The 18,401-nt window shown below is 44.7% G+C and overlaps 1 protein-coding gene across 5 annotated transcripts in view; it reads left to right on the forward strand.

Moving 5' to 3' along the window:
- Positions 1–18,401, forward strand: part of LOC137331309 (phospholipid scramblase 1-like) — an 81,033-nt gene that overhangs the window by 2,246 nt on the left and 60,386 nt on the right. For 4 of the 5 annotated variants that reach the window (XM_067995025.1, XM_067995026.1, XM_067995022.1 and 1 more), the window contains exons 3-6: positions 10,146–10,225; positions 13,894–13,936; positions 15,442–15,662; positions 18,231–18,392. In XM_067995025.1, coding sequence (XP_067851126.1) covers positions 10,157–10,225; positions 13,894–13,936; positions 15,442–15,662; positions 18,231–18,392 — 495 coding nt within the window. In that variant the 5' untranslated portion in view covers positions 10,146–10,156. Of the gene's footprint in view, positions 1–1,954; positions 2,067–10,145; positions 10,226–13,893; positions 13,937–15,441; positions 15,663–18,230; positions 18,393–18,401 lie in introns of all 5 variants that reach the window. The other variant, XM_067995024.1, reaches the window with a different exon arrangement.

Consider the following 18,401-nt stretch of genomic DNA (forward strand, 5'->3'; position numbering starts at 1 on the left):
TTTAATAATATCCTTTCTATAATAGGGTGACCAGAACTGTACACAGTATTCCAAGTGTGGCCTCACCAATGCCCTGTACAACTTCAACAAGTCATCCCAACTCCTGCATTCGATGTTCTGACCAATGAAACCAAGCATGCCGAATGCCTTCTTCACCACCCTATCCACCTGTGACTCCACTTTCAAGGAGCTATGAACCTGTACTCCTAGATCTCTTTGTTCTATAACTCTCCCCAATGCCCTACCATTAACGGAGTAGGTCCTGGCCCGATTCGATCTACCAAAATGCATCACCTCACATTTATCTAAATTAAACTCCATCTGCCATTCATCGGTCCACTGGCCCAATTTATCAAGATCCCGTTGCAATCCTAGATAACCTTCTTCACTGTCCACAATGCCACCAATCTTGGTGTCATCTGCAAACTTACTAACCATGCCTCCTAAATTCTCATCCAAATCATTAATATAAATAACAAATAACAGCGGACCCAGCACCGATCCCTGAGGCACACCGCTGGACACAGGCCTCCAGTTTGAAAAACAACCCTCTACAACCACCCTCTGTCTTCTGTCGTCAATCCAATTTTGCATCCAATTGGCTACCTCACCTTGGATCCCATGAGATTTAACCTTATGTAACAACCTTTTATCAGCAATTTTATCGTGGTGTGGCAGGAATACAAACAGTAGGGTTTTGGTACAGGAAATTCTGCCAGCTGTGCAGATATTCTGACACATTCTCAGTTTCTAAATGTAGAAGTCAACTAATTGAGAGTGACACGTGGAGGATGAACTTCAGTTGTTGCCAAGGGGAACCAAAACTCCCACATAATTCTCACTAAAGAGCACAGTATTAACAGATATGAAGTGACTGTTACACAGAGTGAGTGACACACAGCTCAAGACCCCAGAGAGAGAGGGAGGAACTAGCTTTAGTATTCTGCTATGCCAAAGGGATCTGCCATTTAACATTTCAGTGAAGCGTAAATTCATGACCCTGGAGAACATGAACTAATGGCTTGACCCTACTGCAATAAGTAAGCATCTGACACTGTCCACTCAAGCAGACACTGCAGGTATCGTCCCTTGGGATTGCACTGGGACACCAGGAAGCATAACTCCTGGCTGATCAGGAGTTACATAATGACTTGTCCATTGGCGGTCATTGAGGGAGTCCTGGTTGACTGTGAGGCAGATCTTCCCCTGGACAATCAGGTAGGGAGGAGCATACGTCCATAAGGGAGTCCATCTAATGTTCATTTCACAGAATCATAGAATCATACAGCACAGAAGGAGGCCATTCGGCCCATTGTGCCTGTGCCGGGTCTATCCAATTAGTTCCACTCCCCTGCTCTTTCCTCATCGCCCCGCATTTATTTCCTTTTCAAGTATTTATCCAATTTCCTTTTCAAAGTTACTATTGAATCTGCTTCCACCACCCTTTCAGGCAGTGCATTCCAGATCACAACAACTCGCTGCGTAAAAAAAATTCTCCTCAACTCCCCTCTGGTTCTTTTGCCAATTACCTTAAATCTGTGTCCTCTGGTTACTGAAAATAGTTTCCTCCAATGGGACATAGGCTCCCTCCCATCCAATTTTCCTGTATTCTCTGCACCCAAGCATTGGAATAACCCCAGGCTCAGGAGGCTCTTCCCCTTGAGTGTCAGCAAAATATTCAACTGTAGAAGGCATCGCAGTCAAACCTGATCCTGTCCTCACGCAACGCCCGCATTTTCCAGCAGAGTTAACTGGACAATGGTCGGTATCTGGGGCCCTGGTCAATGCTAATGCTCCCTAGCCCAAGATAGCTTTGGCCAACTGCAATGCTCAACTGTTGCCCCGACTGAGGGCAGCAAATCAGCACAGGTTTGAAACTGAGAGCTGCTGGTTCAGTATCACACTGGGTGCTGCATTTATTCACCAAGACAGCAACGATATCAACATTCTACAGGGAGATGCATTCCAGGCCAGTCACAGGTTGGAATCCATGAACTGTTCCAGCTGGAGATTCTGAGCGAGTCAGTTAAACTGCCAGTCGGGCAGGGCAGAGTGTCAATACATTTGTAAGTTATCTTGGATTAATATTTTGATGAAATCACAAGTATCGTTATTACTCATTTTCCACTGTATTTACCGCCTATCTTTATCTTTATCTTTAGATGAGACATTTGGATATAGAATGTTACTTATGTACGTTGGCTATTTGGTTGTTAACTCTGTGGTTTATGTGGGCGAATGAGGAGAGGCAATATAAACTAAATGGTACAAGTTTAAAGGGGGTGCAGGAACAGAGAGAGCTAGAGGTGTGCGTACACAAATCTTTGAAGGTGGCATGACAAGTTGAGAAAGCGGTTAAAAAGCATATGGGATCCTGGGCATTATTAATAGAGACATAGGGCTCTATTTTAGCACCCGCTATCGGGTGCGTTCCTGGCGGGGGGGGCTCCGAAAATCGGGGAATCCCGGAGCGGGTCGGGAGCCCGGCTCCAACCCGCCCACTTCCGGGTTCCCCACAGTCGCGCTGACGTGCGTGCGCAGCCCCCGCATGTGGGACTCCCGCAGGCAATTAAAGCCAGCGGGGTGCCACTTGAGAGTATTTACCTAGCTATTTCAGGTCATTAACAGACCTCATTAAGGGAATATGTGAGGAGGGGTGGGATTTTAGAGACAACTGGGACTGTTTCCCATACTGGGGGAAACACTCCCAGTTCAAATGGACGTGTTGCAGCCATCAGCCTGTGGCAGCTGCAAAGGTCCATTTGACAGGTGGGGGGGTGGGGAGACCCTCACTCATTGCAGGAGGCCACTCTGTCACTTGGGACAAAGTTTGGCCTCCACCACCCTCCTCCTGACAATCAAATTCACCAACTTGCACACTTACCCCAGGGTCCAGAGACATGTACCCACCTTGCGGGCCCCCTCAGATGTACATCTTCCGGATGGGGGCCGCCATAGCTGCAGTCATGACCTCCTCGGAGGGCGAACAGCTTCACCAGCCTCACTAGCCTCGCAGGCCACGCCGTCCACCTCTGACACGTGGAGCTCCACAACAGAGTGCTGTGACACATCCACCTGCACAGCAGGAGGGAGGGCAACCACAGAAAGAGATGCGTCGCAGAGGGCACTACCCTCGCCACAGGGTCCACAGACCGAGGCTCAGCTTCCTGGACCTCTCTGAGCAGCAGTGCACACGGAGGCTCAGAGTCACTCGACATGTAGTCGTGGACATCTGCAGCCTCCTTCTGCCGAGCTGCTCCCGGTTGGCCCGAGCACCATCTTCTTACCTGTCGCTGTCAAAGTCACCACTGCCCTCAACAACTTCTCCTCCGCATCCTTCCAGGGTGCCACCGGGGACATCGCCGACGCCTCTCAGTCGTCCGCACAAAAGAGCCCAGCAAATACACCTACACCCACTCTGCAGTGACACAATGGGTGGCATCAGGTGTGGGTCTTCATAGTGATCCTCAGGAAAGGACATTATTGCACAAACCAGACAAGATTCGCAAAGACGTGGCAGTAGTGGTGCCAATATAATATGTAATGTGAGTTGGTCAGAAATTCAATATAAGCAAAAACCATGACAAACCCTCAAACACCCTTGTGCATCCCAGAACACGTTTGCCTTACGCTTCCTACTGCACATATGTGATGCATGCCCTGTGGCTGCAGCACAGGTAGTGGCAGGTTGAGTGAGGCTGACTGTGAAAGAGATGAACGAGAGGGTGAGTATGAGATAGAGCCATGAGATTGTATGAGGAATGGGTTGAGTGGTAGTGGCGGGATGAGTACTGGCAAGGTGAGTAAGTGCAGGTAAGATGAGGATGAGGTTTGAGTGGGTGTGAGGGGTGATGTGACAGAGTAGTGTTGGCAGTGCAGAAGGAGATGTGGGGTGGGGGCAGTGATGTGGCAGATGGAGTGTAGGGGAATGAGTAAGTGTACTCACTTTGGCTGACCTACTTAGGTCATTGCAGCGCCTCCTGCACTGTATGCAGGTGCGCGATATGTTGGTGGTGCAGGTGACCTCCTCTGCCACCTCGAGCCAGGTCTTCCTGGTGGCAGAGGCAGGCCGCTTCCTCCCGCCCGCCGGGGGGATGATCTCTGTCCTCCCCCTCCTCCTCACCCCATCTAATGATACCTGGAGTGAGGCATCATTAAACTGGGAGCAGCCTTCCCCCTGGGCTGCTCCATGCTGTAATTTTTTCTATTTGTTGCAGCATCTGTCAGTGGAGGACTGCCCCTTTAAATAGAGCTCCTCCAGCTGACAGAGCTTACTGTGCATGCGCAGCCCGCCCGACGCGCAGATCAGCAGTGGGGAACCCTAAAGACCAGGTAAGTGGATCTAATTAGGCTGCGATCGCGCGCGGGGCAGACTGATTTCACCTGGGGCGTTACCCACCTGCCCAATACCCCCCCCGCCGCGAACCCACAGCCCTGGTAACATCGAGCCCATAGAGTACAAAAGCAAGGAAGTTATGCTAAACCTTTATTAAAGACTGGTTAGGCCTCAGCTGGAGTATTGTGTTCAATTCTGGGCACCACACTTTAGGGAGGATGTCAAGGCCTTAGAGAGGGTACAGAAGAGATTTACAAGAATGGTACCAGGGATGAGGGAATTCAGTTACATGGAGAGACTGGAGAAACTGGGATTGTTCTCCTTAGAACAGAGAAGGTTAAGGGGAGATTTGATTGAGGTATTCAAAATCATGAACGGTTTTGACAGAGTAAATGAGGAGAAACTGTTTCCAGTAGCAGAAGGGTCGGTAACCAGAGGACACAGATTTAAGGTGATCGGCAAAAAAGCCAGAGGCAACATGAGGAAACATTTTTTTACGCAGCGAGTTGTTATGATCTGGAATGCACTGCCTGAAAGAGTGGTGGGAGCAGGGTCAATAGTAACTTTCAAAAGGGAATTAGATAAATACTTGAAGGGAAAAAATTTACAGGGCTATGGGGAAAGAACAGGGGAATGAGACTAATTGGATAGCTCTTTCAAAGAGCCAGCACAGGCACAATGGGCCGAATCGCCTCCCCCTGTGAAGTACCTACTATGATACTATGATACTATGTGGGTACGGTAGTGTAGTGGTTATGTTACTGGACTAATAATCCATAGAATGTGAGTTCATATCTCACTATTTGAATTCAGTTTAAAATATCTGGAAATAAAAAGCTAGCAACAGTAAGAGTGACCATGAAGCTTGGTCGGATTGTCATAAAAACCCAACTGATTCACTAATGTCCTTCAGGGAAGGAAACCTGCTGCCCTCACCTGATCTGGCCTATATGTGACTTCAGTCCCACACCAATGTGGGATATGGATGGGCATAAATTGAGATCAGGACGAGAAGGATATGCTGCCTGGTTTGCCTATCTTTTCCACGATTATCTCACTCGACCCAGCCCGATACCTGCACACCTTGCCATTGATTGAGGACAACTATCTCAACTTGCTCTGGGTCAGCAGGAAGCCGGTTGTAGAGCTTTGATATAAAAAGAAAGAACTTGATTTATATAAGAACATAAGAAATAGGAGCAGGAGTAGGTCATACATCTCCTCGAGCCTGCTCCGCCATTCAATAAGATCATGGCTGATCTTCTACCTCAACTCCACTTTCCTGCCTTATCCCCATATCCCTTGATCTTCTAAGTGTCCAAATATCCATCGATCTCAGTTAAGGCAAGTATATCCTTCCTTAGGTAAGGAGACCAAAACTGTACACAGTACTCCAGGTGTAGTCTTACCAGAGCCCTATATAATTGCAGCAAGGCATCCTTACTTTTATACTCCAACCCCCTTGCAATAAAGGCTAACATACCATTTGCCTTCCTAATTGTTTGTTGTACCTGCATGTTAACTTTCTGTGATTCGTGTACAAAGACACCCAAATCCCTCTGACTACCAACATTTCTTAGTCTCTCACCTTTTAAAAAATATTCTGCTTTTCTATTCTTCCTATCAAAGTGGATAATTTCACATTTCCCCACATTATACTCCATCTGCCACCTTCTTGCCCACTCACTTAAGTCTATATCCCTATGCAGACTCTTTGCGTCCTCCTTACAGCTTGCTTTCCCACCTAGCTGTGTATTGTCAGCAAACTTGGATATATTACACTCGGCCCCCTCATCTTAGTCATTGATATAGATTGTAAATAGCTGAGGCCCGAGCACTGATCCTTGCGGCACCCCACTAGTTACAAGCTGCCATCCCGAAAATGACCCGTTTATTCCTACTCTCTGTCTTCTGCTCGTTAACCAATCCTCAATTCATGTTGATACATTACCCCCAATCCCATGAACCGTAATCTTGTGTAACAACCTCTTGTGTAGCACCTTAGCAAATGCTTTTTGAAAATCCAAATATTCTACATCCACTGGTTCCCCCTTATTTACCCTGCCAGTTACACCCTCAAAAAACTCTAATAGATTTGTCAAACACGATTTCCCTTTCATAAAACCATATTGACTCTGCCTAATCACATTATGATTTTCTGAGTACCCTATTACTACATCCTTAATAATAGATTCCAGCATTTTCCCTACGACTGATGTCAGGCTAACTGGCCTGCAGTTCCCTGTTTTCTCTCTCCCTCCTTTCTTGAAGAGCGGGGTTACATCCAATTCATGGGGACTGTTCTAGAATCGAGGGAATTCTGGAAGATCAAAACCAATGCATCCACTATCTCTGCAGCCAACTCTTTTAGAACCCCAGGATGTAGGCCATCGGGTCCAGGGGATTTGTCGTTTCTCCTCGATATAGTACCTTTCGTGACCTCAGGCCATCCCAAAGCACTTTACAACCAATGAAATACTTTTGAAGTGTAGTCATCTGCAGAAAGGACACATGCAACCAATTTGCAACACGCAATGCCACTGCTAGTGGTTATCGCTGCCTTCAACTTTTATGCCTGTGGCTAAATCCAAGCTAACTCTATAACATCAGCTAACGTGCTGCTCACACGTGTATCAAACAGCATGACCTAAATTTCATTTTCTCCCACTGAATAGCAATGACTCAAACAGGCTTTTAATAGTAGTTTGCAGCTTGAAGTATGGGTATGCATGCGATGCATAAAATGTAGTAGTCAGGAACAAAAAATAATCAAAAAGGCTGATGGAATTTTAACTTTTATAACTAGAGAGCTAGAATATAAAGAGGAGGAAGTTTTGCAACAGCTATACAAAGCCCTGGTTAGATCACATCTGGAGTACAGTGTACAGTTCTGGGCACCTTAGGATATATTGGCCTCGGAAGGAGTGCAGTGCAGATTCACCAGAATGTTACCAGGGCTCGAAGGGTTAAATTATGAGGAGAGATTACATGAACCAGGCTTGTATTACCTAGAATATAGAAGTTTAAGTGGTGATTTGATTGAGGTTTTTAGGATTTTGAAAGCAATTGATAGGGTAGATAAAGAGAAACTTTTTCCACTGGTGGGGGAGTCTAGGACAAGGTGACATAACCTTAAAATCAGAGCCAGGCCATTCAGGAGAGAAGTTGGGAAACATTTCTTCACGCAAAGGGTGGTAGAAGTGTGGAACTCTCTCCCACAAAAAGCAGTAGATGCTAGCTCAATTAATCATTTTAAATCTGAGAGCGATAGATTTTTGCTAGCCAGGGATATGGAGCCAAGGTGGGTGGGTGGAGTTAGGATGCAGATCAGCCATGATCTAATTGAATGGTGGAATAGGCTTGAGGGGCTGAATGGCCTACTCAATGTTCCAATGAAAAGGCTGTACAGCTTTGTGAGGCATGTGCCAGCAGTGAACGTGGGGCAGTTTGACATGCAACTTCTCGCAGCATGCAATCTTGGGGCCATCTACCTGAAACATGGTACTGCTGCCGGTCTTGCCTTCCCAGGTCGCTTAAAGTCTGCTCCCACATCTGATCCTGGTCCCCCAATACCATACCCAGTGCTGAGATTGGCCACCACCACTTCCAGGCAAGATGCACAGCTGTTTGGTGGGGAGGCTGGTCTGCAGCGCCAAAACAGGGAACACTCTCCTTGTGCCAACTTCATGCACCAGTCCATGCACTCCATCAGCCATCGAGCAGGCAGTCAGGAGCTCCGCTGCTCCATCGCTTATCCACAGATTGTTTCATGCCTCGAGGTTGGGTTTGCTTTGAGCCTGCCACTTTTCCCGCCCACGCCCCCAACACAGTTATAGAAAGGCTGACCGGCTGCATGCAAATGAGACCCGGGAGAGTTAAAATACCCCAGGCCTCAAACTTAGACCTGTGAGTGCTTTTTCCCCTCCCCCCACTCCCACCCTCACCCCGTCTAAAATATGCCGGGGGGTTAAAATCGACCCATTTAGCCTAGCTAATACATATACATACAAATACATAAACGCACTTCCCAAACCCGTGACCTCTACCACCTAGAATGACAAGATGTGGCGATGCCGGTGATGGACTGGGGTTGACAATTGTAAACAATTTTACAACACCAAGTTATAGTCCAGCAATTTTATTTTAAATTCACAAGCTTTCGGAGGCTACCTCCTTCCTCAGGTGAACGATGTGGAAATGACAAGGGCAGCAGGCACATGGGAACACCAGCACTTCCAAGTTCCCCTCCAAGTCACACACCATCCTGACTTGGACATATCTCACCATTTCTTCATTGTCGCTGGGTCAAAATCCTGGAACTCCCTACTTAATTGTGGAAGTAACTTCACCACTTGGACGACAGCGGTTCAAGAAGTAGTCCCACCACCACTTTCTCATGGGCAACTAGGGACGGGCAATAAATGCCCAAAGGTGCCATCTGGCATATGGGTTTGGGTAGTACCAACTAAGGTATTGATTGCAAGTCATTTTTAAAAAATATTTAGATATTTATGTAATATATTTCAGTGGTTTTCATTAGGTTTTTACTCTGTAACTAAAAGGGAGTTCAGATCAGAGCAACTTGTTTAATTTCTTCGTTGTTTTTATTCACACACCTGTCGTGTGGTAATACACAGATGCTGCGAATGAGTTAGTTACAGTTGGTCTCGGATGGGATATCCACCCCCCTCCTTCCCGCCCTGCATGGTCGGAAAGCGTAAGGGGGTCATTTTAACCTAACCCGTCCGGGTGGGAAATACACGGGATTGGGTGGAACGCTGGTTTTACACCCCATCCAATATTGCTCTCCGTTGACTTCAGAGGAGAGTAAAATCGGGTGGGGGTTAAAACTAGCATTGCCCCCAATCCCATCAGTTACCCGACGGGCGGGTTAGGTTAAAACTGTCCCCTCGCCTTCTAGGCTCACACATCCTTCACACACGGTGAGTGCCCATTTGAGTGACGTGCTGAAGGCGGCAACCTGTGGATTTATAGCCCAGCCGTAGCCCATTAAGGAGTCAATGTTATCAGGAGGGTGGGGAGAAGTGGAAAGGGGAATAAAGACTGGTGGAAAAAGAACGGGGAGGAAAAATTGCAGACATGGATGATCAAACTGCTGGGACTATGGATAAGTCATCTATAGAATTCAATCGTTCAGACTTGAAAAGAGAGTAAGGAGGCATTGAAGAGAGAAGGCTACTTGGTGCATCAAGCCTATTTACTCTACAAAACACATACTTCATGAACTCCACCTTACGTGCTTAAAGTTAAATTCTGCTACCCCACGCGCGCAGTGAAGAGCCACATTCACAGCGAGCATGGATTGGAGAATCAAGGCCACAGTGTGGTAGCCCTATCTCCAACCTACTCTCCATTTCAGAGTGGCATCCCCGCTGGAAGTGCAGGATCACAGAATTTGCCGTTTAATCTCCTGAGGGAAAGGTCTTCAAAATTTCTCCCACTATCCAAAGGGAAAGGTGGGAATATCTGTCTAACTGACCTGTATTATGGAATCCTGCCTAGATGCTGACTGCAGATCACATTTCCATGGCCTCAATAGCGCATTTGACTATCTTTGTCTCTGCTTCTATTTATAATTTTCAATCCTATTTCTAATCTTTGAAGATCTCCCTGGATTCACATACTTCTATATCCTTCTATCTGTGGTGACGTTTGAGTTGTGAAAAGATTAACATGTTCTCCAGTAATAAAAATTAATTGTAACATGTAACACTTCAGGAATTCTGCTTCAATCCAGCTGGCCTGGGATTGTTTTTCACTTACTTTCCTGGTCTTCAAATTCCACTAGGGCAACTCAGAATGGATGAATTACCACCGCTTCCAATACGTCCTTCAAACTGCCCACCAGGACTGGAGCATCTTCTACAGGTACAAAAGGCCCTTGACCGATTGGTCATTTTAACTTTTGGCGATAGTATAAATGGGGGATATCAGATTGGCCGTCTGTTACACACCTCTCCTGATTTTCGTAGGAACATAGGAACATAGGAACAGGAGTAGGCCATTCAGCCCCTCGTGCCTGATCCGCCATTTGATAAGATCATGGCTGATCTGTGATCTAGCTCCATATACCTGCCTTTGGCCCATATCCCTTAATACCTTTGGTTGCCAAAAAGCTATCTATCTCAGATTTAAATTTAGCAATTGAGCTAGTATCAATTGCTGTTTGCGGAAGAGAGTTCCAAACTTCTACCACCCTTTGTGTGTAGAAATGTTTTCTAATCTCGCTCCTGAAAGGTCTGGCTCTAATTTTTAGACTGTGACCCCTACTCCTAGAATCCCCAACCAGCGGAAATAGTTTCTCTCTATCCACCCTATCCGTTCCCCTTAATATCTTATAAACTTCGATCAGATCACCCCTTAACCTTCTAAACTCTAGAGAATACAACCCCAATTTGTGTAATCTCTTTGGAAAGGAAAACTTGGCAGACTGTATAGCGGCCGGCCTATCCACTATTGCCCGTTCTGTGCCCCCTGCCGAAGTTGAATTTCACTCCCATATAATTTAGAGAGCACCAAATGTTATTATATTCAAAAAGAGATATAAACCCAAGGGTTATAAATCTGATGGCCCAATGTTGGGGAGAATGCAATACAACTTTTTACTGAATTCTATCAATGCTCATGTAAAGAACAGTCAGGCTGGACTTAACACGGGTCATACTTTGTGATTCTGCTGAAGTTCTTTGAGGAAGTAACTAAGTCTATTAATGACAGCAATTCAGTGTGAATTCAGTGGGTCAAAATCCTGGAACTCCCTTCCTAACAGCACTGTCACCACGCGGACTGCAGCGGTTCAAGAAGGCGGCTCACCACCACCTTCTCAAGGGCAATTAGGGATGGGTAATAAATGCCGGCCTCACCAGCGACGCCCACATCGCATGAACAAATAAAAAAAAAATGGATTCCTGGGTTTGGAGAAGGTTTTTAAGAAACTTTACATTTGAGCCTTATGAAGAAGGATAATGGTGCATTAGCAGGACAAGTTTAATCAGTTTCAGCTTTACACCGACATTAACTGGGTAAATAGGATGTCAGAGCCTGAACTGACACCAAAATGAAACAGTGTGAATGAGACTCCCTTCTCCAGAAAGCCTCACTCCCCTTTGCTCCAGTGTCAGGCCCTGACTCTGTATTCAGGCTGCATTCACACGATGGGCAAGATTTTCTGAAACCCAATGTCACACAGTAGGCAGCTTATCAGAAAATCACGGCTACACTGCCCATAATTTTCCATCCATCGATTTCCGTAGTCAGAAAATCATGAGCAATGCATCTGCAATTTTCCAATACGCCTCCATCCTGTGCACGATCTCTGAAAGGTCAATTTGATAACTGCAGTACACCAACGCTACAGTTATAGCAATGAATGCACCCTAAGGCTCATGGAGTAAGTTAAGAAATTGGATTTAAAATTAGCTTAGTAATAGAAAGCAGAAGGTAATGATAAATGGAAAAAGCCCTGGATGGGGACAGTGACATGAATTTCCATAAGGATTTGTTATCAGTCGCCTGCTCTTCGCACTATTCATAAATAAAGTGAAGATAGGGGCTTCTTGCAGTATTATAAATACTTAGTGATGATACCAAGCCATTTGGCCAGGTAATGAGTGTAAAATTACTTTAAAAAAAGGTTAACTTGCATTTCTACAATGCCGTTCACATTGAAATGTCTCAAAGCAGTTCACACAATAAATTACAAAGTGCAGTGACTATCGTTACATAGGCAAATGTAATAGCCATTCTGTGTCAGCAACAGCCATGAAGTGAATGACCAGTCAATCTGTTTTTAGGTTGCGCTGGTTCAGGGGAGGAATGTTGATCAGGACACTGGGAGAATTAAAAAGGGATTGCATCAATTTAGCAGATGGGCCAGGGAATGGAAGATGGATTGTAATGAATTTTACTATTGAGTTATGGACATTGGAAAAGGGAACGTGAAACCATGTGCTGGATAAAGGGATTTTTCAGGTTCTGTATAAAGATTCATGGTCTTCAGCTGTTGCATTGACAGGCAATGCAGTGCTCGGATATCAGAGTGTACACCACATCCATGCCAGTCATAGTCTTGTACCTGGCATGCTCAGTGTGATTGCCTCCCTGACTGCATTTTCCAGGAAATGGTTTTGCACTCAGCAGGTCTCCTTGTAGATCAGAACAGAGATATACTTGACACCACCATAGCAAGCCATAGAGTGGATGGTAATGGATGTTATCACAAATCCTTTGCCCAGTCCTTTGTCTCTAACAGACATGATAGGGCTGATTCTCCAATTAGGCGCTCCCAATAATGACTGGTGCTCGCAGGGAGCGCTGGTGGGAAATTGTAAACCCATAGACCTTCATTTCCAGCCATTAAAATGAATGAACAGAAAATCAGGGGCTGCGAGCCTGCAATTCCCTAACCAGTGCTCCCTGTGAGCGACGCCCTCACCAGGAGGGACTGATCGCGGAGACAGTCCTGATATCTACTAGCAAAGGAGGAAAACGAAAAGCTTTTGAGCATGGTTATTGACGAGTCATTGACAGCATCCAGTCAATGTGCAATCTTAATAGAAAGGCTAGTCATATATTGGGTTTTAATATTCAAGCAAGTTATTCTTGTGTCAATCATTGGTAGGGCCATTTTTGGAATATTAGCAAGAACGTAGGAACATAGGAACAGGAGTAGGCCATTCAGCCCCTCGTGCCCGCTCCGCCATTTGATAAGATCATGGCTGATCTGTGATCTAACTCCATATACCTGCCTTTGGCCCATATCCCTTAATACCTTTGGTTGCCAAAAAGCTATCTATCTCAGATTTAAATTTAGCAATTGAGCTAGTATCAATTGTCGTTTGTGGAAGAGAGTTCCAAACTTCTACCGCCCTTTGTGTGTAGAAATGTTTTCTAATCTCGCTCCTGAAAGGTCTGGCTCTAATTTTTAGACTGTGCCCCCTACTCCTAGAATCCCCAACCAGCGGAAATAGTTTCTCTCTATCCACCCTGCCTGACAGGAGCACCAAACGGGGAATGGATGCTGCTGCCTATGATTTTCTCTCCATTCATGCTAATGGATGGAAAATCACAGGGAGTGTTTGCCCAAATTCTCTACATGAACTTTCAATGGTCAAGGCTCTGCCTCAAGAGTAAATTTGTTAAAATGACCCCACTGCGTGTTGAAGGGAATGACATTGGACGCAAAGTGCCGCTTTTCCCTGTAGCTCTGCTGTTTACGCATAGGAGATGATACAAAGATGCCAATGATTAGATACCAACCATGAGGACCTTGTAGAGGATAGCACCAAATGCTGGAGTATTTTATCCACTATCTTTCAAATATGCAAAGCAACCTCATGAGAGATGCGAAGCACTAAAGATCATTGAAAAGTATTTGAAATAACGCAGCAGGAAAGAACACAAAAAAATCAATCAAGAGCAAAAATTACACTTATTAAATTTGTACCCCACGAAAATAAGCCACTACACGGCAGTTGTGTTCATTTACACAATTTATGAAAGAAATAGAAAACCAATTAAACTCTGTTGTTTCACAGATAGACCAGCTTCTGGTTCATCAGCAGGTGGAGCTAATGGAAGGTAAGTGATTGTAGGCACAGAAGAGTTGGCACAAAACCATCGACTGCGATTCCAAATTGAGCTGTGCGTACAATATTAAAGCTTTTTTTTCACTCTCTGCATTTGAAATACCTTGCACATATAAGAGATTTCAATTAAAAAAATAACAAAGTCCCATCTGCGAGGAATCCTCCCAGAATTTCGGCCAACATTCCTCCCCCAACCAACACCAAAAATAAAGACAGAATTGACAAGTCATTCATCTCATTGTTGTTTGTGAAATGTGGTTGGCACATAATGACTGCTGCGTTTCTCTAAATAACAACAGTCACTGCGCTCTGCTGTGTGAAATGCTGTGAGGTGTTTTGAGGATGTGGCAAGGCTCTTTTTAAATCAACTCTAATGTATTGTATCGATAATAACATTAATTCTGTTGTACTGTAGCTGTTGGTGACATTACCAACTGCTTAGACATGTTAGCCAGGGTCTCCCCACTATTTGTGGGTTTAATTGATTCTTCATTGTTTTTTGCTGGGATAAATAGCACTTCCACACAAAAATTATATTCCCCCCCCCCCCACCAATGACTGTGTGCATGAATTTAAATACTCTAAAGTCTGCCAAGCAATTGTTTAACTAAACATACCTCATTTTGTTTGCCCCCTGTTGTGGCAGATGTTGACCAGAAATAGGCACTTTCATCCCAGTGAAGAATAAAAGTATAAAATGGGTAGTAGGTCAGAAATGCCCCCAGCTTGCTCAACTTGCCAACAATTCCACCCAACAATTCTGGAGCCTCAGTGATAGCTTGCTATAGCTGGCATTCATAGATAGCTGGAGAAATGCTCTGGCTAGATACTTTGGTGACGACTGCATTACCTCCGGGAAAGTGGAAACTTAGATACGAGGGGGAAATTGTGCTTATGGCCTGACTGCAGTTTAAGTAAAGATGTTTGTGATCTCAGGCAGGACAATGTTGGTATACAGGAGTGTCATTAATATCCCTGGTGTAGGGATGGGAATAAAATCAGCCAGGGTTCTCACTGGAAGACTTGCATGTGTACATGTTGGATGAGAGCCAAATGGATCTCAGCTGTGATGTCCTCCAATGTTTGCTGCTTAGGCCCACACATGGACAATGAGCAAAGATACTGGGAAACTGCCAACAACTGTGGAATCATACTGGAGCATAAGTCACCACTTTCAGGAAACGGGAGGAAAAATGGGGAACAGATAAAAATTATTTTCATTTGGTTGCTGTTTAAGTATCTGTCCCCACAGTTTCTTCCTGAATACTCCAAATAACCTCACCCACCGCGCCTCTTCCCCTCCTTCCCATATAACAAACAGAATATTGATTTATTGACCTTCCCACATCCCTTATGAATGTGGTACTTGTAATTTACACATCCCTCATCTCATGAAAAAACCCACTACCACTGCTGCAATAGCCTGTGTTGCAAGCTACACTTTTCTCTTAGGAGCACATGGCTGTTAACAGCTATTTTATATTTCTTTGATTTCAGTCGTGCTTGGAATTGAGACCAACAACAAATACGAGATTAAGAACAAGCTTGGACAACAGATCTACTTTGCTAATGAAAAGTCTAAGTCATGCAGCAAACTATTGTGTGGGCGTCGGCGACCATTCAAAATCCACATTGTGGACAATATGGGGACAGAAGTAATACGCCTGAGACGGCCTTTGCGATGTGGCACCTGCTGGTGTCCATGCTGTTTGCAAAAGGTTAGCGATTGATTACTGACTATTGATGACTGATTGATGACTCATCTATTTTTCTAACTTTCTGTGTATGAAAATTACACATTTGAGTGTGCGTGCCCTCGTGCGATGAGCGTGCCATTGATTTCCCTCTACCATCTGCACCCCAATGCCCTTTCCCATCCATTGTGCCCTTTGAGGGTCGTCTTGGGCAATGGTGCAAAAACGAGTGTCCATTTTACACCCCGTCCAATTTTCTTTCCCATTGTGCTCAGCTATGGTTCAGTGGTAGCACTCTCGCCTCTGAGTCAGAAGGTTGTGAGTTCAAGTTCCACTCCAGAGACTTGAGTACAAGATCTAAGCTGACACTCCAGTGCAGTACTGAGGGAATGCTGCACTGTTGGAGGTGCCGTCTTGAGATGCATTGCCAGATGAGATGTTAAACCAAGGCCCCCTCTGCCATCTCAGGTGGATGTAAAAGATCCCATGGCACTATTTCAAAGACGAGCAGGGGAGTTCTCCCTGGTGGCCTAGCCAATATTTGTCCCTCAACCAACATCACTAAAAAAACATTATCTGGTCGTTATCACATTGCTGTGGGAGCTTGCTGTGTGCAAATTGGCTGCCATATTTTCTTCATTACATCAGTGACTACACTTCAAATATACTTAATTGGCTGTAAAGCACTTTGAGATATCCTGAGGTCAAGAAAGCACAATATAAGTTCTTTCTTTCTTACCGTCCAAGACCAATTTCACCCCCTTTAGGTTCCCATCCAATGCCCCTTCCAATTGCTCCATTTGCCTCGATTAAATGGCGGCACTCCAATCTTGCTCTCACAACAAATATTTTCAGGGAATAGTATTGGGAAGTAGACTGTACCAGCCTCCTCGCACTCTGAAGTTAGTCTAATATCTTATGCAGGAGATTACACTTACCAAAGTTCCCCATTATCAATGAGTTTCTTAGGTGCACCTGAGATACTTTGTAATATGCTTTTTCGATATTTTTGTGAACTAAAATCTTTTTACATTTTTGATAAAAGGTTACCCTCTTTGTGAGAAAGAAAAGGACTGTAAAACGGAGGTAATCTAATCTGGCCCAAAATTCATCACTGTGTCATTTGCCTATGCATAATAAAAATGATCCATAGGTCTTCTGTTTTTTTATCCCCTACTGAAGTAAACAAAAAAGGTTTACTAAGCTGCTTCTTTCCCCCTCAAGAATGATGGGTAGGAATTTCATAGGCTACTAGCCTTGGATAGTGTAGGAATGTTGTAGGTGATGTTTTAAAATGGATTAATAATAGGCTAACTAATAACAAAGAAGAGGTAATTGTCAATGGCAATCATTCCAATTGCATAACTGTGACAAGTGGACAAGTCCCAACATATTGGTTCTGGGACCTTGCTGTTCACAATATTTACTTGTGACTTTGATGACCTTGACCAAAGAGTTTAAAATAGAGGGCCCGAAATTCTCGGGTCCATGCTTTGCCCGCAGAAGTGTGGGGTGAATGCAACTCTCAGCCACCTGCAGTCAAAACTGCAGGAATGGGGTCATTTCTATACTTGGGGAGGGCAATCCACACTTACATGGGTGCATCATTGCTGCCTGCCCCGTTATGCCAGTGGAACTCAAAGTGACAGGGTGCTATACCAGGGGAAATGACTGGTGCAGGAGATGGTAAAGGTTTTGTTGGGGAAAAGGGCATCAAAGTTGAAGTTGAGAGAGTGGTTGAGAAAATCGCTGGCTGCAGAAGTAGAGTGCGAATGGAGAGCCAAAGACTAGGAAGTTGGAAGTTTGATAGTGCAGTTGGCAGTGGCTTGGGGGAAGAGCAATTACCTTCTCCATTTGACCCATTTAGTCTGTGTGGGGATAATAACTTTCATTGTTCAGCCCTTTAATGGCCTATTCCTCCCCCTTCTGAGCAGCATGGTGATTTTTCGAGTGGGTGCCTCCAGTACACCAGTACAGGCATGGGCTGCCCATCCCACTTATTTAAATTCAATCCATCCTTGTGTTTTGGGACAGGGTCAACTGCTGGTGGATGGGAAACCCGCTCCATTACACATCTGGTGGTGGAGCAGGGACCCTGGAATTTGTGGACAAGGTAGATAGTGAAGAATGGTTATGAGACTATAATATTCTCAGGGTTCAGATGTCACCACTTACTATTTGAACTTGTTCCTTGTGACATTATTTTACCCTCTTACTTAAACTTTATATTGCTCTATACATTAATATAATGCCAGTGAAGTCTAAATCTTATGTTATTATTTGACAAGGGTTAGGATTGAAACTATTCCAGAATAAGTAAACAGGAATTGAACATTGGACTGATAATGATCTACTAGTGTTGGTGAATTTCAGCATTTCAAACAAATGAATGACATTTACTTATGTTCCTGTCAACAGAACCAATATTTTTTGAAGGGAATCTGTGTTTGTTCAGTTGTGATCAGGGTCTCAGTGATGGAGTTTGACCTGGAAACTGATCCACTTACCCATGAAACAGCAGATCTAGTATTAATATCCTATTGTTTGCATAACTTGTTTTATTCTCATTGTTCTCATCTATTTCATTCACAGTTGGAAGTGCAAGCACCACCTGGTGAGCGAATAGGGTATATTGTCCAAAAATGGAACTCATGCTCGCCAAAGTTCATTATTCAAGATGAAAACAAAGACGCTGTTTTGAAGATCCGTGGTCCACTCTGTCTTTCTGGCTGTGGTTGTGCAGTTAACTTTAAGGTACGCCTT

This window comes from Heptranchias perlo, chromosome 13 (assembly GCF_035084215.1).
Source record: "Heptranchias perlo isolate sHepPer1 chromosome 13, sHepPer1.hap1, whole genome shotgun sequence".
NCBI lineage: Eukaryota > Metazoa > Chordata > Chondrichthyes > Hexanchiformes > Hexanchidae > Heptranchias > Heptranchias perlo.